The 25210-nt window shown below is 38.0% G+C and overlaps 1 protein-coding gene across 1 annotated transcript; it reads left to right on the top strand.

Moving 5' to 3' along the window:
* Positions 1–131: 131 nt before the first annotated feature.
* Positions 132–23389, top strand: LOC114306840 (uncharacterized). Its single transcript, XM_082904752.1, has 6 exons — positions 132–332; positions 20037–20171; positions 20459–20854; positions 22027–22271; positions 22404–22474; positions 22596–23389. Exons 1-6 carry the CDS (start codon positions 132–134, stop codon positions 23387–23389), a joined length of 1842 nt encoding a protein of 613 aa, XP_082760878.1.
* The last annotated feature ends 1821 nt before the right edge of the window (positions 23390–25210 follow it).

The following is a 25210-nucleotide window of genomic DNA, read 5'->3' as shown; positions in this document are numbered from 1 at the left end:
TTCTTTCTGTTGCAGGTTGTTCGGGCTTAATCTATTCTGTCGGTGTTCTTCAGCTGAGTACTAAGTTGGCAGTGTGGTCGGAAATTGACACACACAATTTGGCGCCGTCTGTGGGAAAGAAAGGAGAATAAATGTCCAACAACGGACAGAAAGAGAAGGTTGGGGACGACACCCCTACTGAGAATGGGAAACATATTGACTCTGACGTCGAAGAAGTCAACTGCAACGAAGAGACTCGTGATAAGAATCACGAAGGAAAGGACGTCGGCCGGGAGAGTGAAGTACCAAAGAAAACGAACCGGAGCGGGTATTACAACGAGGACGACCTCCAGGTATGGAAAGAAAGATGCCTACGGAGGGACGATGAGGTAGAGGCCATGGTGAACAAATTGGTGGACCTACAAACAGTGGTCAATTTCATGATGCAGAATAACGTCATGCAGCCACCATTCCCACTACAAGATACGCCGATTCCAGCGGCAAAGGAGGATGCCCGAAAAGAGGGGCAGAAAACAGTCCCTACAGTCCCCCAGCACACCAGGACTGAAAAACACTGTCACTAGCATTCAAGGGAGGTCGGGCGAGGAGAGTCAAGAAGGGAAGAATCGAGGAGGACGTATCGCACCAAGGAAGTCGACCCCAAAGAACATCGGCATGTTCAAGGGCAGGAGTTGTGCTTCGACGCAACCAATGGAGAGAAGTCCAAAAGGACCCATAATGAAACTGGGAGTAGTGCACCGAAAAGGTTGAAGTCAGGAGGTAGCCGAGCTCCTAGACGGACCAAAGAAGATCTGGGGGATCACCTACAGAAGAAGCAACAAGATGCCGAGGTAACCTTCTCGGTCAAGCCGAGAACACCGTTCTTGGTAGAATTGGACAAATTCGAAGCCCTGAAGAGGTTTAGCATGCCGAGATTCCAGATCTACGACGGTAAGTTGGACCCTAACCTTCACGTCGGCTTGTACCTGAACTCGATGGCATTGTACACCGGGAACGAGCTGTTGCTCTGCAAGGTGTTCCCCTCATCCTTCATAGAAATTGTATCGGACTGCTTTCACAAGTTGTCGAAAGGAACTGTGCAAACCTGGGAAGGCCTGGCCGAGATGTTTGTGGCCAGGTTCGTGACAAACAAGCTACAGCCATTGAGGGTGGACGCCCTAATGGCCCTGAAGATCGGCGAGGATGAAAGCCTTAGGGCCTATGCCAAAAGGTATTATGAGGTATTCAACCGAATACCAGGATGCAACCAAGAGGTGGCGGTCATGTCGTTTAAAAACAGCTTGAAGGATGACTGCTAACTTCGAAAATCACTGGCAAAGACATTGCCGAAAAGCATGGAGGAGCTGATGGCCAGGATAGAAAAGTATGCTAGAGCCGAGGAAGACACGCCGGGGACAAAGGCGTCCAAACAAGAGAAGAGAAATGGTTCGCCAAAGCGAAGCCAAGATAACACTGGATACGAGAAGACAAGAGCTTAGCCCAAGTGAGCAGATCCCTGATTCCAGACCTCAAATCCCAGATCCCAGAAGACAAGATCTCGGCCTAGATGATTAAGTCCGAGAAGAGAAGAGCTTGGCCCAAGTTAAAGAATTTTTATGTAAGGTCCACAAAGGAGTATATGGAAGCCATGCAGGGGGCAGATCCCTTGCCCATAGAGCAATATCGTGGGAATTCTTTTTGACCTTACATGCAAAAAGAATCTGAAGCCTATGTAAAAAAGCATGAAAAAACTTTGAAATCCACCTGTAACATGCGACAGAACAGCAATTCGGCTGGGGGCATACCAGCAACAACTTGCTAGGGCTTATAACAAGAGGGTCAGCCCAAGAGAGTTCAAAGTTCGGGACCTCAGCCTGAGAAAGGTTGCCGACAATGGGGCATAACGGCTGAAATGCTAGTTTGATTTTTGAAATCGGTGCGATAGGACTGACCAGTCCTATGACGATGTTTCTGATTGAAACATGACGAATGACTTAGACTTATTATATGGCAGAGTAGAAACTTTACTTGCATATAAAAAAGTTGAACTAAGTTGAGTTAACCTGGACTTGTCATATCAGCAAAATTAGACACAGATTGGAGCTAAGTGCCTTAGTAAAGAGACCAAGGTTAATAACCTCGGCTAGTCTTTGTTCAAATCTTACATCGGCGACGAGGTCAAAGCCACGTGCCTAATGAGAACCCAAGTGGAACTTAAGTTCACATTAGGGGGCAAAGGGCTGAAGAATGATGCTTGGGAGTTGGAATTTCACAACCTAGAACGTGTTTAACACTTGTTGAAATTGAAATGTACAAGTTGAAGTTAAACCGAGGTCATGTTTAACATTTGTTGAAATTGAAATTTACAAGTTGAAGTTAAACCGAGGACGTGTTTAACACTTGTTGAAATTGAAATTTACAAGTTAAACCGATGATATGTTTAACACTTGTTGAAATTGAAATTTATAAGTTGAAGTTAAACCGAGGACGTGTTTAACACTTGTTGAAATTGAAATTTACAAGTTGAAGTTAATCCGAGGTCATATTTAACACTTGTCGAAATTGAAATTTACAAGTTGAAGTTAAACCGATGATATGTTTGACACTTGTTGAAATTGAAATTTACAAGTTGAAGTTAAACCGAGGACATGTTTAACATTTGTTGAGATTGAAATTTACAACTTGAAGTTAAACCGATGATATGTTTAACACTTGTTGAAATTGAAATTTACAAGTTGACGTTAAACCAAGGACGTATTTAACACTTGTTGAAGTTGAAATTTACAAGTTGAAGTTAAACCGATGATATGTTTAACACTTGTTGAAATTGAAATTTACAAGTTGAAGTTAAACCAAGGACGTGTTTAACACTTGTTGAAATTGAAATTTACAAGTTGAAGTTAAACCGATGTCATGTTTAACACTTGTTGAGATTGAAATTTACAAGTTGAAGTTAAACCGAGGTCATGTTTAACACTTGTTGAAATTGAAATTTGCAAGTTGAAGTTAAACTAAGGTCATGTTTAACACTTGTTGAAATTTAAGTTTACAAGTTGAAGTTAAACCGGGGTCACGTTTAACACTTGTTGAAATTTATGTTTACAAGTTAAAGTTAACTGAGGTTATGTTAAAAGAAGATTGGTTTAAACGCTTGTTAAAATTTTGAGAAAAATTTACAAGTTAAGCCAAGGTTATGTTGAAAGAAATATCTACATACTTGCTGAGGTTACCATGTTGCCAAGACTTGGAAGAAATTTGAAAACAGAAATCTTGCTAAAGAGTGAAGTATCAAGTTGTAAATAACACTTGTGAAAATATTGTAAAAAATATTTTCAAGTGTTAAGCCGAGGCTGAGATAAACCGATTAGTGGGTACAACCGAGGTGCTACACCCCGAGGAGATTGCACAGTTAACGTGTATTTTGAAGACATACAAATTATTTTAAGTATAGAATGCATTCAGAAAACGAAAGATGGCACTTTGGCCTAACATTGAAGAATGATTGTTTAGATTACAAAAAGGCCGGTGTGAAGTACGCCGGTGTCAGACGGTGGTAGTAAGCAAAGAAGTGCAACGAAAGCCTCACCGGAGGGAGAGAGTGAAACTGGTTGCAAAAAAGCTTCGCAAAAGCAGCAATAGAGGATTTGAGAGAAAAAGTTTGAACAAGAACGAAGATGCAGAAGTGAAAAGACGGAGAGAGAGTTGATCAAAAGCATGAAATGGCGGCAAAATAGCAATTATGGTGCCTTGGACGACGTGCTTGTCAAACAGCGCACGCAAAAGTGATGCGACATGATAGCGCGTATCAGGTACGGTCCAGTAGGGGAAGGACACGTGGTAAAAACGATTAAAATACTATTCGTGCCAGCTCATACGCGTACTGGAACTCTTGGAGTTTTTGATTCAATAAAGCAAATACCTCGGCTAGGAGGACGGTTTCGGTTGAGAAACTTGAACGAACTTGGTCATTGGTTCTAAGGCATTGATGAAAGCATACTATAGGTCTTGGTCATATTAAGCTGACGAGTTCTGACTTCGGCAATAGATGATGAAGCGAGCTTAGCCGACGTGCTAAATGGAAGAAATGATATAGTTCCATCACCTCAGGATGCCGAGGTAATAGAACCTAGGGGGCAGTTGTGGGGACATAATTTTTATATGACAACACGTGTCCAATGTGTCACCGAAGTGCTAGCCGAGGTGCCACGTGTCTTGGTCATAAAGCCGAGATCATCTCAGCTAGGCTGAGGTTATCTGCGAAGATATCAGAATCCGGGATAAGCGGATAAGGGACAAGAGTCCTAGAATGAGAGAGGACTTCAGTTTTGATAGAGATAAGACTCTGAGAGAGTTTATCCCAATTCTACTAGGAGTCCAAGATTAGCAGTAATCCTAAGTCCATTGAAGTTAGGCTTCTATTGGAATTATGTAAGTGTTGGCTATAAAAGAGAGGCACCCCCATGGGTCTAAGGTATGCTTTTGTATTCTGAATAGTGAGTGAAACACTTTGCTATCTTTGAGAGATAACTGACTTGATCGTCAGAGTGCCCCTGGGTGGACGAGCCACCGCCGGAATCTCTTCTTTCTGTTGCAGGTTGTTCGGGCTTAATCTATTCTGTCGGTGTTCTCCAGCTGAGTACTAAGTTGGCAGTGTGGTCGGAAATTAACACACACAGTTTGAGTAATTATTTTGCTAATATTAACAATTTATTCTTGTAAACAAAAAATTTTGGAACCATGAACCAAACTGAACCGTTATTTCGGTTTGGTTCTGGTTTGGTTTTACAAGTGTAATGGTCTTGTCTGGTTCTCAAAATCACAGAACCATTAGGATTGGTTCGCTTCTTGGATTTTTTGAGAACCGAACCAATCCGGACCGTGTACACCCCTACTTGAAGCAACTACTTTGTCTATGGCTAGTTTTTTTTTTTTTTTTTTTTTTTTTTTTTTTTTTTTTTTTTTTTTAACTTTTGGAATGTTGGTAATCAAAATCAACCCATATTGCTCAAATAAACTATATACAATTTTCTTTTGCTTATTTGCTTGCCCATCAAAGAATTGTACTTGGAGATAAAAGTAACGCAAAGTAGCAAAAAATAGGACGGTTGTCCGGGTTGTGAAGCCCATAATAGATTTTGTTTCAACGATTCAAATTGTACAATTTCTGTCCCATCTCGTCAGGACTAGAAGGTTTAGTTTGTGCATGCGTGTAGTTACACCACCAGCTCTATTTTAATAATTTGATTCCTTACTTTTAAATTTTTGTGTGGAGATCATCCTCCTGTTAGATTAATTCAATAATTGTAACCACTTAATTTAATTATATTTGGTGTAACAAAAAGGAAACCTTTTTTTTTTATAAAAGGGTAATAAATTGCACTTTTCACCCTTAAATTTTTATGTGAATTTCACTTTGATTCTCAATTTTTAATTGCAATAATTAAGTACTTAACTTTAACTGATGCTTGATTTGTGCCCCGGGGGGAGGGGGGGACTTTGAAAATGTTTCAAGTGCATACATCATCAGATTAATGAATATAGCCTGGATTTAGTCGTACCCAACCTAATTTTGAATAGCCTAAATACTATGTTATTTCTGCAATTACTATGAACAAATCATATGGAGTGACAGAACTACATTTATTATTAATTTTTTTTTATATAAATTAATAAATTTAAAAAAAAAATTATTTATTACATAAATTGTAGATTATATTGATTGAATGTGTCACCAGTCTTTAATTACGAAGCTTCTATTGGAGGATTATTTCACTTTTTTCTTTTTTCTAAGGGCAAATTACACTAACAGTCCCTATAATTTGGGGTGTCTCTATTTACACACCACATTTGTTCTTTAGCCACACCATTACTCAATTCACACCTTTAATAATTTAAAAAAAACATAATTTTTCTTAACACACACCACAATGTTCCATTTTTGTCCTTACTCCCCACCACTTAGTACACACCTCAAACTCAAAAAAAAAAAAAAAAAAAAAACCCAGAATACCTTAATCTTTCCAACTCTTTCTATGCTTCGTATCTCATCATTATCATTATCATCTTCATCACCTTGATCATGAAAAATGAAAGTTGTAATGGATCATTCAATGCCAAAGTGCCACAAACCTCTTGATAAACCCCAAATTGCAAAACAAACCCTAGGCCATAACGATGCCAACAATCTCGAACAAGAAGAAGAAAGATAGGATCAGTGATTTGGCAGATTTGATTCTCTGTCAAATCCTCCAAAAACTCCTCACCAAATTCACCATCAACACCGCCATTCTATCCTCCCAATGGAAACCCCTCATCTCCTAAATCCCTAATCTCAGCATCCCTTTCACCGGTCACAACTGCGAACACCGTCTCGCACTATCACCATTACTCCCAAAGAGCTCATAACCTTCTTCCGAGACATGACGATGATGCGTTGGATGGAGATCGCCGCCGATTATACTCTACAAAGCGAAGCTGATCCACGGTTTCTGCCACCTCTATGACGGCCAAGAAGTTGTGGTGATCGAAATGGAAGCGGCTATCACGAAGAAGGATTACATCATCACCACCTCTTCGTTGGCCGGAGTTGGGAGCAACCGACGAAAGTGCAACACTGGTTAGGGTTGGTGTGTAATTAGAATTCCGTCCAAAATGGTAATTTAACTAATGAAGGTTGTGTATTCAACTAAGGTGTGTCTTTGGTCATTTTGGTCATTTTAGATAAGGTTATTATTTTAATAAAAAAATAACTAATTAATGGTGTGCCTTGAAACAAAATGGGGTGTGTAAATAGAGGCACCCTATAGTTTGGGGCTCGTGTCACTTTAATCCCTGACTTTTCAATTGTGACACATTTGACCCTGAATTTTGAATCTTGTTTCAAATAAGGACAATTGAACATACCATTATTTAATTTCAAGGGAAAAATTGTCAATTTGATAAAATATAAACTAATTTGACAAAAATAAATGTCAAAAAAATATTTTAAAATTTTTAAAAATTATTTCTACCCACCAAAAATAAAATTATGTAAAATTGATAAAAATTAATAAAAATTACATGATTAATTTTTAAAAATTAATTTTACATGATCATCATCCAAATACATAATAAAAATTAATTTGGTAAAAATAATAAATAAATGTCTAAAAGATTTATCAATTTTCTATAATTTTATCTTTAGTAGGTAGAAATAATTTTAAAAAATTCAAAAATAATTTTTTGACATTTATTTTTGTCAAATTAATTTATATTTTATCAAATTGACGAATTTTCCCTTGAAAAATCCAATAGTATCTTCAATTATCCTTATTTGGAACAAGATTCAAAATTCAGGGTCAAAGGTGTCACAATTGAAAAGTCGGGGATCAAAGTGACACAAATCCCAAACTATAGGGACCGTTGGTGTAATTCACCCTTTTTCTAAAGCAGATCTGGCATCACATTCTTAAGCAGCAAATAAATGATGGGCATTTGATAACTCGATTCAACATTTAAGATTGAATGTATTAAGTGATAATCAATTAAATTTATTTGATAATTACAATTGATATCCGATGGTGTTACATGCACCAATTAGTGTACTAACAATAGTTATGATATTATTATTGACCCCACTTATTATACAAATTACAAATACTAAAAACTTCTTAAATTATGTCACATCATCAGTTATGATATTATTATTGACCCTACTCATTATACAAATTACAAATACCAAAAACTTCTTGAATTATGTCACATTATTAATTGGTACACTAGTTAGTACACTAATTGGTACATATAACATTATTTATTGATTGATATCACTTAAAAATTTAAGTGCCACTTAAAATATAAACTAAAATGTTATTAAATCATAGGAAACTTATTTAATTTTAACTGAATTTATAATACTAAACATAATTGATATACACTATTATAAACTTACCACCACTACCATCACCACCACCACCACCACCACCACTACCACAATTGCTACTATTGCCATCGTTGCCACCACCATTGCTACCACTACCACCACCATCGTGCCATCGCTACCGTTGCTACCACCACCACCAGGGGCGGAGCTAACAAGGGCTCAGGGGGTCACGTGCCCCTCTTGGGTTTTGGAATTTTTTTTTTTAAGCAAACATAAAGAAAATATTTTAAATAAATCTTTTTTATAAAAATATTATTTTAAATGTCAATGACATTTTTAAAATAATAAGAATAATAATGGTTATTTTGATTGAAAATAAAGTGATTACGATATTATTATCTGTGAAAATTCCAATATAATGGTGATGTCTATCACTATTAACATGCAAACATAATTAATCTCATTGAAAATATAGAATTTATTGAATTGTTAGCTACATTTGACATTTAGCGTTCATTCTCCATGTGTGTTTTTTACTATTGGTTGGTGTGGGGATATATTTTCTGAATACCAACACGTGGCATGGTGACGCCGACGTCACAGCCGAGGTGCCACGTGTCATGGTAGTTAGGCCGAGATGATCTCGGAGTTGCCGAGGTTATCTCCGAAGATATCGGAATTCGAGATAAGCGAATAAGGGACAGGAGTCCTAAGACGAAGAGGGGACTTAACCAAGATAAGGATAAAGCTCTTAGGGAGTTTATCTTTATCTCTTATGGAGTCCAAAGTAAGCACTGAATTGGGGTTCATAGAAGTCATACTTCTAGTAGGACTTGGATTGAATATATTATAAAAGAGAGGCACCCCCGTGGGTCGAAGGTATGCAATTTATGTTTTGAGTATTAAGTTTAGCACTTGATTATCTTCGAGAGATATACTGACTTGATCGTCGGAGTGCCCCCGGGTGGAAGAACCACCGCCGGAGTCTTTTCTTTATGTTTCAGGTTGTTGAAGCCATCTATTCTGCCTGTGCTCTCCAGTTGATCACTAAGCAGGCAGTGTGGTCAGATTTTCACCCACACAATTTGGCGCCGTCTGTGGGAACGAAGGAAGAATAGATGGCCAGTAACGGACAGCAGGAAAAAATTGGGGATGACACTCCCGCCGGGAGTGGCAGACCAATTGACCTTGACATTGAAGGAGACAACCACAATACAGAAGCCCGTGACCAGGGTCACAGAGAGAAAGACGTCATCCAGGAGGGCGACACGTCAAAAAGGACAGACCAAGGAAAGTACTACAATGAAGATAACCTCCAGGTATGGAGGGACAGGTGCCTACGGAGGGATGAGGAAGTAAAAGAATTGGCGAACAAGTTGGCAGACCTTCAGTCAGTCGTCAACTTCATGATGCAGAATAATGTTATGCAGCCACCATACCCGCTGCAAGATACGCCGATACCAGCAACCAACACCCAGAAGGGCGGAAGAAAAATAATCCTCGAGGTCCCTCAGCATACCAGGAGCGGAAGGCATTCTCACCGGCCTTCCAGGGAAGTCGGACGAGAAGAGCCGAGGCAAGAAGAGTCCCGAAGGACGCACCACATGAAGAATCCAGAGCCCAAAGAACATCGGCATGTTCAAGGGCAAGTACTCTGCTTTGACACAACCCGTGGAGAAAGATCCAAGCGGGCCCACAACGAGGCCGAAAGCAGTGTACCAAAAAGACTAAAATCCAAAGACAGCCGAGCTCTAGGGAGAAGCAAAGAAGACCTGAGGGACTACCTCAGAAGGAGGCAGCAGAATGTTGAAGCCGAGGTAAACTCCCCAGTAAAGCCGAAGACAGCCTTCTCGGTGGAACTGGACAAATTCGAACCACCAAAGAGATTCAGTATGCCGAGGTTTCAAATTTATGATGGTAAGTCAGATCCAAACTTTCATGTTGGACTATACCTGAATTCAATGGCGTTATATAGCGGGAACGAGCCGTTGCTCTGCAAAGTATTCCCCTCATCCTTTGGGGAAATTACATCTGATTGGTTCCATAAATTACCAAAGGGAAGCATAAAGACATGGGAAGGCCTGGTCGAGATGTTTGTGGCCAGGTTCATGACCAACAAGCTGCAACCCCTGAGGGTTGATGCTTTGATGGCTCTAAGAATCACCAAGGAAGAAGGCCTTAGGGTCTATGCGAAGAGGTACTACGAGGTGTTCAACCGAATACCCGAATGCAACCAAGAAGTAGCGGTCGTGTCTTTCAAGAACGGCCTGAAAGATGACTGCCCACTACGGAAGCCTTTGGCAAAAACATTGCCAAAAAGCATGGAAGAACTCATGGCAAGAATTGAGAAGTACGCCAGAGCCGAAGAAGATACATCGGGAAACAAAGAGGTAAAGCAAGAAAAGGGAAACGGCTCGCCGAAGCGAGGTTGAGGCAACAATGGGCCGACCAAACAAGAAACAGAGTTGAGAAGTAAACAGGCGGTAACGACGGTATTCCGAATCCCAATCCATAAAGTCCTAGATCAAATTCGAAACCAACCTTATTTCAGGGCTCCGGCAAGAGCACCAGGGGAATTCATGGGAAGGAACGTTGGTAGACGTTGCGCCTACCACAATGAAGAAGGGCACCCAACTCAAGGTTGCAGAGCCTTGAAAGCACACTTGGAGGACCTGGTGAGACAAGGCCTTCTGAGGGACCTGGTCGATGAAGCCAGGACAAGGGAAGAACAGGCAAGGTTGCCTCAAGCACCAGCAGCGCTGCCTCCCCCAGTACAGCTACCACAAGCAGGAGGACCGAGGGTGGTCAATGTGATCCACTCAAGGGTCAACGAAAACGAAGTCAGAGGGGAGACCCAGAGAGTAAGACATTTATAGCATGTCTACCAAGTCGGGGAGAAGAGACATCGGCCAGAAGAATGCCAAGGGCCGATGATAGCCTTTACTGAAGCCGACCTGGAATTGGTCCAACATCCGCATAATGATGCCTTGGTAGTATCCCTCCAGGTTGGGGAGTGCCAAGTAAAATGCATCCTAATAGATCAAGGCAGCTCTTGTGACATCATGTATGTCAGATGTTACAAGGAGCTGGGCCTTCACCCTGATGACTTAGAACAATCCAGCGGCCCGATGGTCGGCTTTAATGGAACGCCGACATGGCCACTGGGCGCAACAAGCTTGGAAGTACAAGCCGGCACTAAGAAGATCAAGACGGAATTTCTGGTAATTGACACGCCCTCACCATACAACATCATCTTGGGAAGGCCATGGTTGCATGCAATGGGGGCAGTTCCCTCAACGTTGCATCAACTACTACGGTTCCCAACAGAGCATGGGATTGAAGAAGTCAGAGGAGATCAACTGCAAGCAAAAAATTGCTCCATGGCAGCAATGAAGTCCACCTGTAGTATACGGGAGCCAAGGAAAGCAGAAGTTGAAGATGAGGACATGGAGGTCCTAGAAGACGTCGGGAAAGAACCAGCCGAAAAGAGCGAAGAGGCGCTAAAAAAAGTTTTCGTCCAAGAGGGCGACGAAGAGCGCTTCTTTCTTCTCGGCTCAGGCTTAGCTGGAGAAGAAGAGAAAGAACTGGAAGATTTTTTGAGGCCAAACATAGAGGTGTTCGCCTGGACACCTTACGAAATGCCTGGCATTGACCCCGAGGTCACTTGCCACAGACTGAATGTCGACAGGTCGGCAAAACCTGTGATTCAACGAGCCAGAAGACCGACGTTGATGCACGTCGAAGCAGTAGAAGAAGAGATAGACAGACTCCTGGAGGCCAGGGCCATCCGAGAAGTTCAGTACCCAACATGGCTGTCCAACACAGTAGTAGTAAAAAAGAAGAATGGCAAATGGAGGGTTTGTGTAGACTTTACCAGCCTCAACAAAGCCTGCCCCAAAGACAGCTTTCCTTTGTCCAAGATCGACCAACTGATAGATGCTACTTCAGGACATGAAAAGATGAGTTTTCTAGATGCATACAGAGGGTACCACCAGATTGCCATGTACCCTCCAGACGAGGAGAAGACCGCGTTCATCACCCCTAAAGGCCTGTACTGTTACAAGGTAATGCCTTTTGGGTTGAAAAACGCAGGAGCAACCTATCAGAGATTAGTGACAAAGATGTTTAAGCACCTGATTGGCAAAACAGTAGAAGTCTACATCGACGACATGGTCGTGAAGACCAAGGAATCAAAGGGTCATCTTGCCAACCTAAAAGAGGTCTTCGACATACTCAAAAGATATCGGCTCCGACTCAACGTCTCGAAGTGCGCCTTTGGAGTTGGATCAGGTAAATTTTTGGGGTATCTGGTAACAAGAAAGGGCATTGAGGCCAGCCCAGACCAAATCAAGGCCATCCTAGAACTACAGAGCCCGACATCGGCAAAACAAGTTCAAATGCTTACTGGAAGGGCCGCAGCCCTAAACAGATTCATCAGTAGAAGCTCAGATAAGTGCAGACCCTTCTTCAACCTGGTGAAAAAAGCCACAGACTTCCTATGGACAGAAGAATATGAAGCCGCCTTAACCGACCTAAAAAAATACTTGACCACAACTCCGGTTCTTTCCAACCCAGTACCAGGGGAGGAACTGTTTTTGTACTTAGCAGTCTCAGAACACGCAATCAGTGCAGTGCTAATTCGAGAGGAAAAAGGGGAGCAAAAGGCTGTTTACTATGTAAGTAAAACTTTGGCCAACGCAGAAACAAGATACCTACCACTGGAAAAATTAATGCTGGCCTTAGTAATGGCTTCAAAGAAGTTGCACCATTACTTTCAGGCACACAAGATTGTGGTCCTAACAGAGCACCCACTGAAATCCTTGTTGCAACAAGGAGACTTAACAGGAAGGATAGCAAGATGGGCAGTAAACCTGGGCCAATTTGACCTGGAGTTCAGGCCAAGAACAGCAATAAAAGGTCAAGTTTTGGCCGACTTCGTCGCAGAACTCACACCTGAAACCATCGCACATCGGGCTCCGTCGAGCCAAGATGAGCATTACCCCAACAAACAAAAAGAATCCCAGCCAAGGACAAAAAAGCAAGAGAAGGAGAAGCTCAGACCCTGCAGCATCTACATCGGCGATTCATTCAGACTATTCGTCGATGGAAGTTCAAACCGCCAGGGAGCAGGGGCAGGAGTACTGCTGATATCTCCAGATGGAGAAATAGTAGAACAGTCCATCCGTTTGGGGTTCAAAGCCTCAAACAATGAGGCAGAATATGAAGCATTAATTGCAGGGCTAAAGCTGGCAGCAGCAGCAGAAGCAGATGAGGTAATTGTTTTTTGTGATTCACAACTCATTGTTAACCAGTCAACAGGAGAATTTGCAGCCAGGGACGAAAGAATGTCGGCATATGCAAAGGAAGTCATTAGATTGGCAGCCCTATTTCAGAACTGCAGATTACTCCAAGTTAGCCGAGATGACAACACCCACGCTGACGCGTTGGCTAACCTGGCCAGTTCAATTCAAACTGGAAAAACAAGGACAATTATGATCGACTACATGTCAGCCCCAAGCATAGATAAACAGAGCACCGAACAAGAAGCAATGTGCGTGGACTTGGGACCAAGCTGGATGGATGCAATCATTGCATTCCTAAATACCAACACGTGGCATGGTGACGCCGACGTCACAGCCGAGGTGCCACGTGTCATGGTAGTTAGGCCGAGATGATCTCGGAGTTGCCGAGGTTATCTCCGAAGATATCGGAATCTGAGATAAGCGAATAAGGGACAGGAGTCCTAAGACGAAGAGGGGACTTAACCAAGATAAGGATAAAGCTCTTAGGGAGTTTATCTTTATCTCTTATGGAGTCCAAAGTAAGCACTGAATTGGGGTTCATAGAAGTCATACTTCTAGTAGGACTTGGATTGAATATATTATAAAAGAGAGACACCCCCGTGGGTCGAATGTATGCAATTTATGTTTTGAGTATTAAGTTTAGCACTTGATTATCTTTGAGAGATATACTGACTTGATCGTCGGAGTGCCCCCGGGTGGAAGAACCACCGCCGGAGCCCTTTCTTTCTGTTTCAGGTTGCTGAAGCCATCTATTCTGCCTGTGCTCTCCAGTTGATCACTAAGCAGGCAGTGTGGTCAGATTTTCACCCACACAGTTGGTGATATCACATGTTAATGATGACGTGGTATAACTATTATATTGAATTTTTACTCATATTTTGTATAAAAAATTACTTTATCATTATATAATTTATTTTAAAACTTTATATCCATGAATTTTTTTAATATTGTCCATGATACACTAATTACAAATAATATTTAGCTTATTTGGTTCTAGTTTTCATAAAACATTTTTCAAAAAATTTTACATTTTTATTTCCGTATTTTAATGTTTTCAATAAATTTTTTTAATATTTAAGCAAATTTTTAAAATTTTTAGACACACCTAACATAAATATACCTAAAAAGTATAATATTTGTGATTTTTTTTTATAAAAAAAAAATACACTAAATACCAAAAAATATAAAAATAATATGAAAATTCAATACATTTTTCGTATTTTTATGTATTTATTAATTTTTAAAAATATTTTTTCACAAATATTTTACTATTTGGATACATATCTAAGTAATGTGCATCTAAAAAACTAAAAAAATTGTTTAAAATTTAAAAAATATTCACTAAAACCAAAAAAATATGAAAGATAAAAAACTTTGTTTTCACATAAAGCTAAAACCAAACACACAGTTTTTTTTTTTTTTTTTAATCTTTTTTGAATTAATGGTAAAAATTTATGTGAAATATTTTTATAAAAAAATTTAATATTATAATTAATAAATGCCCCCTCTGATTTAATTTCTTGGCTCCGCCATTAACCACCACCACCAACATACTACCACCACCACCACTACGTCATGCCACCACCACCTTTATTACCACTGTCATTATTGCCATAAGCATCATTATCATTTTACTACCGCCATTGCTACCACCATCACTACCATGCCACCGCCACTACCACTGCTACCATTACCATCACCACCATCACTACCACGACCATCACAATATAAAATAAAAATTGAAATATATAATTCAAAACACTACAAGAAAAGCGGGTAAAAAACACGGAAACATTAGCGACGGCGCTTGTCCCGTCGCAAAAAATGGTTTTTTTCGACGGCAGCTTAAACCGTCGCAAATGAAGGCTTTAGCGACGGCGTTGTCCTCGTCGGTAATAAAAAATGCGCGGATAGGGGAGTAAATGCATCAGTATTAGCGACGAATGTTTTTACCGTCGTCAAAAAAAATGTTTTGAGACGGCATACGTTTGCTGTCGCAAATAGTTTACATATTGCGACGGCAAATGTCCGTCGCAAAAGAGTCTAATTTAAACGGTGTCGTTTTATGAACAAAATACTTGCCATTTGCGACGGTGTAAAACCTACCGTCGCAAAAAGTGAAATTTTTTTTGCCCCCGCTCTTCCCTATTCATCTTGCCACTCGATCAAAACATAATCCAAATCCCTAAATGTTTGAAACAAATTTTTTTCCCCCAAATCCCTACGAAGCCGAACGGTTGTATTGATCATTTCAACCAAATCCCTACGAACGGCGAACGGTGGTGCGGTGGTGCTGCGGCGAGGACGACAGGTACCGGCGGCGAGGACGACAAGTCTTCTCTCTCTCTCTCTCTCTCTCTCTCTCTGTATATATATATATAGATCTGTAGATCATCTGCGAATGTATATGATATATCTGTATCATCTATATATATACATTGATAAATCTGTATCATCTATATATATATATATTGATATATATATATAAAAATATGTAAATTATATATAAATATATATATATATATATATACATTATAATTCTAATTACATTGATATTATTCCCAACTTAAAACTAAAATCTATTTTCATTGTTTTCCAATCATTTTATTTTTTTGAAAATAAATAATAACACTTAATTTGTATATTTAAATAAATAATAATAACATTTATGGAAACGCTCATTATTTCCAATCATTTTATTTTTTTGAAAAATAATAAACTTTTAAAAATTCACAACCTATTTTTAGATATTTAAAAAAAAAAAAATTGTTAACGGGTCTCTTATTTGTGGCCACTTGCTAAAAATGTTGGAAATGAAAATATACATGACTTATACAAGTGAATGATGTATAATCATGTTTAGCCTGATTAATCAATTGTTTTAGTAGGGGTGTTTACATACTAGTTTAATTTGTTTATGAGATGATCCAAGTACTAAACCTATCCTTAGAGAGATTTTGGAATCATAAATCGTGAAATTTTAGAAATCGAACCAAAACCAAACTGCAAAATTTGTTCAAATCTAGTTTAGTTCCATGATTGAAGAGTTTCAAAAAACTTCATTGGTATACTTCAAATTTCATAATATAATCCAACAAATTTCTCATATTATATACACTAGTTAATCACTAAAGTAATGCAATTCTCAATAATATAAGAAGTGTCCAATAAAAAATAATATGAAAAATTACAAAAAAAAAAAAACTCAAAGTTTAAGTCTTATAATAAAATAAATCATGAGTTTAATTTTGCTGATACTGTTATTGATTTACCTATCATTTGTTCTGTTTTTCTTCCAGACAACTGTATCGAAAAGTAGTCTTTTTGATCATTTGATAAACTTTTGGGAATTTAGGCCGGGACTTGATCCAGGAACTTGAAGCCTTTATTTTTTGGTGGATTTTAAGTTCCAGTCACCACTCTATCGACAGGTAATGGTTTTGTGCTTAATTTGGTTGTACTGTACATCTATCTAGTCCGTGAACTTCATAACCATAGCTAATGCAGTTCTGTTATCATTTCATTATATGTAGTTTTTGCATTTTCTTTCAAGGAGAGCATATCTTACAATGTTCCCAACATGTAGCGTACGAGGCATTTAAGTATTTACGTTACGTGGTTGATCTTTGCTGGTGTGTTTGTGGAAGTAATTTGTAGTATGGAAAGTAATTGGGCCTCCATATATATAGATAGAAAAGAAACTTGGACTGGGCTTTCTTATTCTACTTTGTTACATAAGATTATGTATGTGATGTTCAAAATTATAATATACAGAATAATGATCCATTTTTATTAAATAATTTTTGAGACAATATACTTGATTAGTGTGTTTTTGTATAACTCATCTATCAAGTTTATAAATAATGCCGCATAGTATTATGGAATACTAATAATTTGGAGAATTCTACCATACACATCCATTTATCATATGCATCATTAGTTATGTCATTTTTTTTTCTTTAGTTATGATGAATTATCTTCGTTAATTATGATATTATTTTAGTTAAGACTGATAAGATCTTTGGTTGTGCCTCATGTGGTGTTTGGTTATGATTTATTTATTTTTTAAGTTATGACTCAGAAAGTATGAAATTATATCATTTTTTTACTAAACTATCTTTCTAATTATATAGTAGTCAAAATTAGAGTCGGATTTCGGTTTAGTCAAAATTATTTACTTAACTATCTTTTTAATTATATAGTAGTCAATTTTTTTTTATATTTTTCTGTAATTAAAATATTAACACCATTATATGGTTATTAATTATTTTTATCTTGTTTTTTTCAGATATTTCCTGAGTAGCAGTTTGCTTCTTGTGGAATGCGGGCGTATAAAGATTATGACCAACTTTTGTTTTTGTAACCCACAAAAGAATCAAGATGAAAACTTTTGGTTTTGATTTTGATTTTGATTTATGTTATTTAAATTTGTGAAAAACATTATGTATGTATTATGCGACATTATGTAGTGGCATAATTTTTATTGTTATGAATTTTTATTTATGTATTGTTATGAATGGAACAACATTATGAATTTTCATTATTTGTCAACTTTTGTTTATGTATGTATTTATATTATTATGTAATTTTTGGATTTTTTTATAGTTATTTTTCATTTAATACAGGTTATTTTAATTTTTTTAATAATTTCCCAACAGGTTTTTTTTTTTTTTTTTTTTTTTGAGACGGCATACCACCCGTCGCAAAAAAAATTGTACGAGACTTTTGCGATGGCACGCATACTGTCGCAAAAGCTATGGAATGTAATTGAAAAATAAACCTTTAACGACGACTCAGATTGCCGTCGCCAATAGTTATCAGCTACGACTCTTTTAGCGACGGTATTCTTGCCGTCTCAAAAAATCCATTTTAGCGACGGAAATACTGTACCGTCGCAAAAACTCAAATTTTCTTCACTTATTGGCGACAGAAAATTGTCGTCGCAAAAAAAGGCACTCTCCCGTCGCAAAAAACAATGGCGACGACACTTACCATCGCTAAAGCCCTTTTGCAACCCCCTTTGTCGCGACCCCCACTTGCCGTCGCAAAAAACCAAATTACCGTCACAAAAAGTATTAGCGACGGCGTATGGGGCATTTGCAACGGCGTTTTTCCGTCGCAAAAAACACTTTTTTTTTGTAGTGAAAATACTAAATTTCAAATTTCGTCTCATACATATCAAACAATTTATTTTTAATTCAATACGTAAATTTTTATCAAACACTCTAAACATGACATTGAAAATATCAAAGTTTTAAGCAATAAACTTTCAGGGTAGAGTTAGGATTTGATCACTATAATAAATATTGAATTTGAGAAATTTTACTTTGCACCGTAAGGTAAGATTAGTGATCAACAAAATTGTCTACCTATCCTTATTTATGGTTTTTTAAAATTTTTGTTGGCATAGGATGATATTACTTGTTGCACACTTCTTCTTTTTTTTAATTTTAATTTTTTTCTTATTTTCTTGTTCCAGAACGATAGGTATCAAAAGAAAGATATGGAGCATATCAAACAAATTACTTGGAGAGTAATATTATAGCCACATACTTTTTACAATATTTTTCATCACCTACTCACAATAAAAATAAGTTTCATATCATGTTATGAAGTGAAGTCCACTTTCATTGTAGGCAGGGATGGATCGAAGAGGGAGAGGGGGCTGGCAGGGGCGACCGCCACCCCCAAAGTTTTGAAAAAAATCCCCTAGATACAATAATAAAATTACAAATATTTTTAAATTATATAGGTTCGTCACCCCAAAGTTTTTGCAAAAAATTTAAGAACCGCCACCCCCTAAATTTTCTACTTTAAAATTTAAAAATTTAATTATTTTTTTGATAAATACTAAAATAATAATAATAATTTATTTTTTAAGTATGATTACTTTTTTATTTTAAATTTAGTAATGTTAAAATAATTGAGAATTTATTTGTTAGTATGTTAAAGTGATTTTTGTCTGATTATGGCCCAAATTTTTTAATTGTTTGCTTATAACTAAAAAAAAAATGATTACTCACGTGTAACTCTGTCCCACACTTGAAAATGCCTCCAAATTCTTCGCGTCACTTTGCTTTGTGCCCCCTTCTCTACTTTACTCTCTCTCTCTTTCTGTGTGTGTGTGTGTGTGTGTGTGTCTGTGTAAATGATGTGAAAGCTTGGGAAAGAACTCGCAAACCTCGCACTGAAACAACAAATGGAGGCTATGTTGTGTTTAGATCGCGTCCTCTGATTCCTTTTTCACTTTTTCACTTCTAGGTAATACTAATCTCTTCCAAATTTTTTTCACATTTATTCGCTCATTTGTTGTCTGATTTTTTTTTAAATGATTAATCTCGTTTTTGGAAATAACAAAAATCTCAATATACTCTATTTGGTTGCTAAGCAATTGGAGAAAAGCTAATGAAAATGAATTCGAAATCTTCTCTTGCTTTGGTTGCAAATCCAAGCGTTTACTATAGAGATGAATAGGCTTAAATATTAGTAATTTCGTTGCAATTCACTTCAATTTGGATGTTATTCACCTTGTTAGGGTTAGAAATTCTATTACATTGAAGAATTTGAGTACTAGTTTGGGGATGAGAGAGTTTGTGGTGAATTGAATGTTTATCATGATTGTTGATCTGGCTAAGCCGAAATGGAAAAGCCATACTTAACGGTGGTGTCGATCACAGTTAATTTAGTCTCGAAAGTTGAAAGGCTAGCGTAAGATTTTTATTGTTTATCCACTGAAATGACATGTCTTTTGATAGATTATATTATATCGTTAGTGTGCTTATTTTTACCTAGTGAGTAACAAAAATTGTTTTATAATTTTCAGGTTCTTAAATCAAATTGAGTTGAATGTTAGGTGAATTATGGTGAACAAAAAAATTGATTCTTTCTTTAAGAAAAGAGGCTCTCAAGATATAGAAGTTAATGCAACTACAAAACCTTCCACTAATAATGTTGAAGCTTCAATTCCTGAACAACGTCCTTGTAAAGTGCCTAGAATAGAATCCAAAGAAGTTGATACATCTTCTTTGGTAAGGGATCCAGGACTATAACCACAAATTTGGGATTATTTGATATCACAACGTGATGAGATTCGACGAGCTTACATCAAACTTGGACCATACCAACCTAACAACCAACCTTTTGAAGAGAAGAATGGGCGTCATTTTCTAGCTTCTTAGTACAAGTTATTTCCAAATGGCTAGCATATTCTCCAACCAAACATTGTGCCTTTTGTCTTCCTTGCTATCTTTTTACAAAACTGAATGGACGCGCTACTTTTAGCGCTTTCATTTCTGATGGATTTTCTTCATGGAAGAAAGTTATTAGTGGAAAGAATTGTGCTTTCTTAACTCATATAGGAAAGGGTCCTAATTCATCGCATAGAATTGCTGTTAAATCTTGCCATGATTTAACAAATCAATTGCAACACATTGAGAAGATAGTTGAGAAACAAACTTCTCAACAAGTTGCAAAAAACCATTTACGGTTGAAGACTATGATAGATGCTGTCAAATGGCTTACATTTCAAGCTTGTGCATTTAGAGGTCGTAATGAAAGTCATGGTTCTAATAATCGAGGGAATGTTATTGAATTGATAAAGCTCTTAGCATTTTATAATATGGATGTGGTAGATGTTGTGTTACATAAAGCTCCTCAAAATACTTCATACTACTCGCATCGAATTCAAAAGGAGATTCTTAGGGCATGTTTGGTAACGTTTACATTTTTAATTTATATTTACAAAAATTTTATAAACTGGTTTTTGTTTATTTTTAGAAAAAACATAAACTACAAATGTGTTTGGTTTAGACAAAATGTTTAAAAAAATTTAAAAATATAAAAAAGAGCGAGAAATGACAAGTGGTGGCGGGTGGTGATGAGTGGTGGCGGCGGAAGGCGGTGGTTGAAAATAATGGTGAGTGGTGGCGGCGGAAGGCAGTGGTGAAAAATGGTGGTAGGTGGTCGTTGATGGTGGCAGAGGACGGTGGTGGAAAGTGGCGGATGGGTGGGTGGTGGTGGCAGAAGACGGTGGTGGAAAGTGGTGGCAAGTGGCGGGTGGTGGCGGCTGAAGACGGTGGTGGAAAGCGGTAACGGGTGGGTGGATAGCGGGTGGTGGCGGGTGGTAGCGGGTGGGTGGCTGGTGGTGGTGGTGGTAGTGGTGGGTGGGTGGGTGACGGTGGCGGGTGGCGGGTGGTGGCGGTGGCGGTGGTGGTGGCGGTAGTGGGTGGTGGTGGGTGGTGGTGACGGGTAGGTGATAGCGGTGGTGGTGGTGGCAGGTGGGTGGTGGTGACGGGTGGGTGGTGGGTGGTGGTGGCGGGTGCGTGGCAGATGGGTGGTAGGTGGTGGTGGTGGTGGGTGGTGGTGGCGGGTGGGTGACGGGTGGGTGGTGGTGGTGGTGGTGGCTGTGGCTGTGGCGGTGACGGGGGGTTGGTAGTGGTGGCGAGTGGGTGGCAGGTGGGTGGTGACTGGTGGTGGCGGGTGGTGGTGGTAGGTGGGTGGTGAGGGGTGGGTGGTGGTGGCGGCAGACGGTGGTGGAAAATGGTGGCGGGTGGTGGCTAGTGTTGGGTTGTAAAGAAAAAAAACTCAAAACTCAAAACTCAAAACTCAAAACTCAAAACGGAAACACATTTTTTGAGTTTATATTTTTTGGCCAAATTTATAAACTGAGACCACTGATTTATAAATTAAAAATTTACCAAACAAGTTTTTATTTGAGTTTTTAAAATTTTCGTAAATGTAACCTGAAAACTGAAAACTGAAAACGTAAGTGTTACCAAACGGCACCTTAGTATTTTCTTTGACAAAATACAAAGATTTATTTGTGAGGAGAATGATGAAGCAAAATTTTGCATTATAGTGGATGAAATTTGAGATGAATCAAAGAGGGAGCAAATGGCCATTGTTCTAAGATTTGCTGATAAAGATGGTTTTATAAAGGAGCATTTTTTTGACATAGTTCATGTATCGGATACAACATCAGCAACTTTGAAAGAAGAAATATGTATTGTCCTATCTCGTCATAATCTCAGTGTACAAAATATTCGTGGTCAAGGATATGATGGTGCTAGTAATATGCGTGGAGAGTGGACTGGGTTGCAAGCCTTATTTCTTCATGACTGTCATTTTGCGTATTATGTTCATTGCTTTGCTCATCGACTCCAATTAGCATTGGTAGCGATAGCAAGAGAGGTTATACCCGTTGCCTAATTTTTTTTCTTATCTGGCACTCACAATTAATCTATGTGGCTATTCTTGTAAAGGCATGATCAGTTAAAAGTTGATCAAGCTAAAGAAATTATAGCAAAACTTTCCATTGATGAAGTTGAAACTGGTAAAGGCAAAAATCAAGTTGGGACATTGAAATGGGCTGGAGATACTCGATGGGGATTGGTGCCACTTATTTAGTCTTAAGTAATGTCATCAATGATGGAGGCACTCTACTCAACGTGCAGATGCAGATGGAGTTTACGATAAGATTACATCTTTTGAGTTTGTGTTTATCTTACATCTTATGAGAGATATTATGGGGACTACTGATGATCTTTGCCAAGCTTTGCAACGTAAATCCCTAGATATATTGAATGCAATGCATCCAGTGTCAACAACAAAAGCACTTGTTCAAAAATATAGAGAAGACGGACGGATTCCTTCATTGGAGAATGTTCAACTATTTTGTGGAAAATATGACATAGATATTCCTGATATGAGTGCTCGTTACACATTTGGTAGAGGTCATGATTGTCACCAAAGAGATCACATTACTATTGAGCATCATTTTCGGGTTGATATTTTTATAATTATATGTGATTCTCAATTGCAAGAATTGAACAACAGATTCAAAAAAGGTGTGATGGAGATGCTTGTTCTTAGTTTTGCTTTAGATCCTAGGGATGATTACAGTTCATTCAAAATTGAAAATATGGACAAGCTTGCAAATCAATTTTATCTTAATGACTTTACAGAGCAAGAAAAAATACATTTGAAATTGCAAGTGCAAAATTATAAGATTGACATCCTTAAATATCTTGAGTTTCAGCAGTTGTTGACAATTTCAAACTTGTGCCAAATGTTGGTAAAAACAAAGAAGTCAACAATTTATCCTCTTGTCAATAGATTAATTCGTCTTGCTCTAACTTTTCCAGTTTCTATGGCGGCAACAGAACGGGCATTTTTGGCCATGAAAATTGTAAAGACTAGATTACGCAACAGGATAGAGGATGGTTTTTTTTTTCAAGCTATTTGTTAACATATGTTAAGGAAGACATTGCTTGAGATTTTGATGTCGATTCCATCTTAGATGCTTTTTATATTATGAAAGAACGACGAGCACAACTTTAGATGCACTACAACAAAATGCACCTTTGGCGACTAAAAAAAATTTAGTTGCCAAAAGTTATGGAATTGCCGACCAAAAATTTTTTTAGTCGGCAAAAGTAAAATATTTAGCTACTAATTTTTTTTAGTTGGGGTATATTGGTTATTGGGGACTAAAAAAAATTTTAGTCGTTAAAAATACCAGAATTGGCGAGGAAAAAATTTTTTAGTCACTGTATATTGAGTTTTGGCTACTAAAATTATTTAGTCACCGAATGGAAAATAAAAAATTATAAAGATATGTTTGGCGACCAAAATTTTAGTCGCCAAAAGTTTATTTTCAGCAACAAAAAAGAATTTTAGTCGCCGTATATTGAGGCCGAATGGAAAATAAAAAATTATTTTTTACCTTTGGCGACCAAAGTTCTAGTCGCCAAAATTTTATTTTTAGCAACAAAAAAGAAGTTTAGTAGCCAAAGGACTAAAATTTTTAGAGGGAGACATTTCAAATATTTTGGAGGGATATATAAAATACTTTCAGCAACTAAAAAATTTTAGTCGCCAATAACCATCTATATAAAATAACAAAACATCTCAGATTTTGAACACACATATCCTCTCTCTCACACACTTACTCCTCTCATCCCTTTCTGATTTCAAATTTGGAACACACACCTTCTCTCTCTCTATCTGTCTCTCTTTCTACCTCCATCGGAGCTCATTCCCGTGCTTTACTGTCGAAGCCCAACCCTTGCCTGCGATCGAACCCCAAAGCCCCTATTACTCTCTTCATCTTCTCTCTTCCTCCCTCACTTTCTCTCTCCTCCATCCTAATCGTCATCGACGAAGACCGAATAGAGCAACTCCTGAATGAGAGATTTAGATATGGGAGTCGAAAAGGAAGTCCTAACTACCGGAACTAGACCCAAGCCTGTTCCTGGTCAGAGCATCACCGTCCACTGCACTGGTTACGGTTACCCTCCTCTTTATTTCAAGCCAATATCTATGTATATATATACATTTTTGTGTATTATATATATATATATGATTCCAATAATGATTGTGGATGTACAGGGATGGATCCATGGTTCATAGACATCCATAATGATTGATTTGGTTTATTTGGTTTGTACTTGAACTAAGATTATGGTTTGTGTGTTATAAATACTGGGTTCTGCAACATTTTGATTTTTGGGTATTGGATGGTTAAAGCCAAGTTCGCTATGTTGCTTGCTCTTCTTGTGAATTGGGTTTGTTTAATGTTAGTTTTCTTAGGAGGAGGAAGGCTTTCACAGTTTTTAGGCCCTGGAGGGAGGTAAATTTGCTGTTTCACTTCTTTTTTAATTGATTGGGTTTGTTTGGTTTGTAATTGATTATGGATGTACAAACCAGTGTTTCTCTTACTTCATATCATCTGTTCGGATTAGTGAATAGGGGAGACATTGGTTTCTTCTAAAACCATCATTTTGAATTTTTGAGAAAAAATAAAACAACAGATATAGAAAAAACTGCTCCTTTAGATATAGAAAAAATAAAAATAAAAACACTCACTAATGTATCAGGTGTTAGTCACAAACTAATGGTAAGAGTGCTGACTTAATCTTTTATTTTGAACTAGTTTATTACAATAGCGTTCTCCACGTGATACCAAAAAAATTGTCTTTTTTTTTAATTGAATTGATTTATTACTTTTTACATGTAAGTTGATTTATTACGTTGGACATATAAGTTGTTACTACTTTGGACATGCCAG

The sequence above is a fragment of the Camellia sinensis genome, chromosome 14 (genome assembly GCF_055761805.1).
Source record: "Camellia sinensis isolate YWXY chromosome 14, ASM5576180v1, whole genome shotgun sequence".
In the NCBI taxonomy this organism is placed as follows: Eukaryota; Viridiplantae; Streptophyta; class Magnoliopsida; order Ericales; family Theaceae; genus Camellia; species Camellia sinensis.
Note: the sequence above shows the minus strand (reverse complement) of the source record. Positions and strands in the feature narration are given on the sequence as shown.

Coding starts and splice junctions, on each gene's coding strand:
- LOC114306840 (XM_082904752.1), top strand. CDS start 132: ATGTCCAACAACGGACAGAAAGAGAAGGTTGGGGACGACACCCCTACT. Junction 333..20,036: donor ACAACGAGGACGACCTCCAG/GTATGGAAAGAA, acceptor TCTTTCTTTAAG/AAAAGAGGCTCTCAAGATAT. Junction 22,475..22,595: donor CATTGATGAAGTTGAAACTG/GTAAAGGCAAAA, acceptor CTCAACGTGCAG/ATGCAGATGGAGTTTACGAT.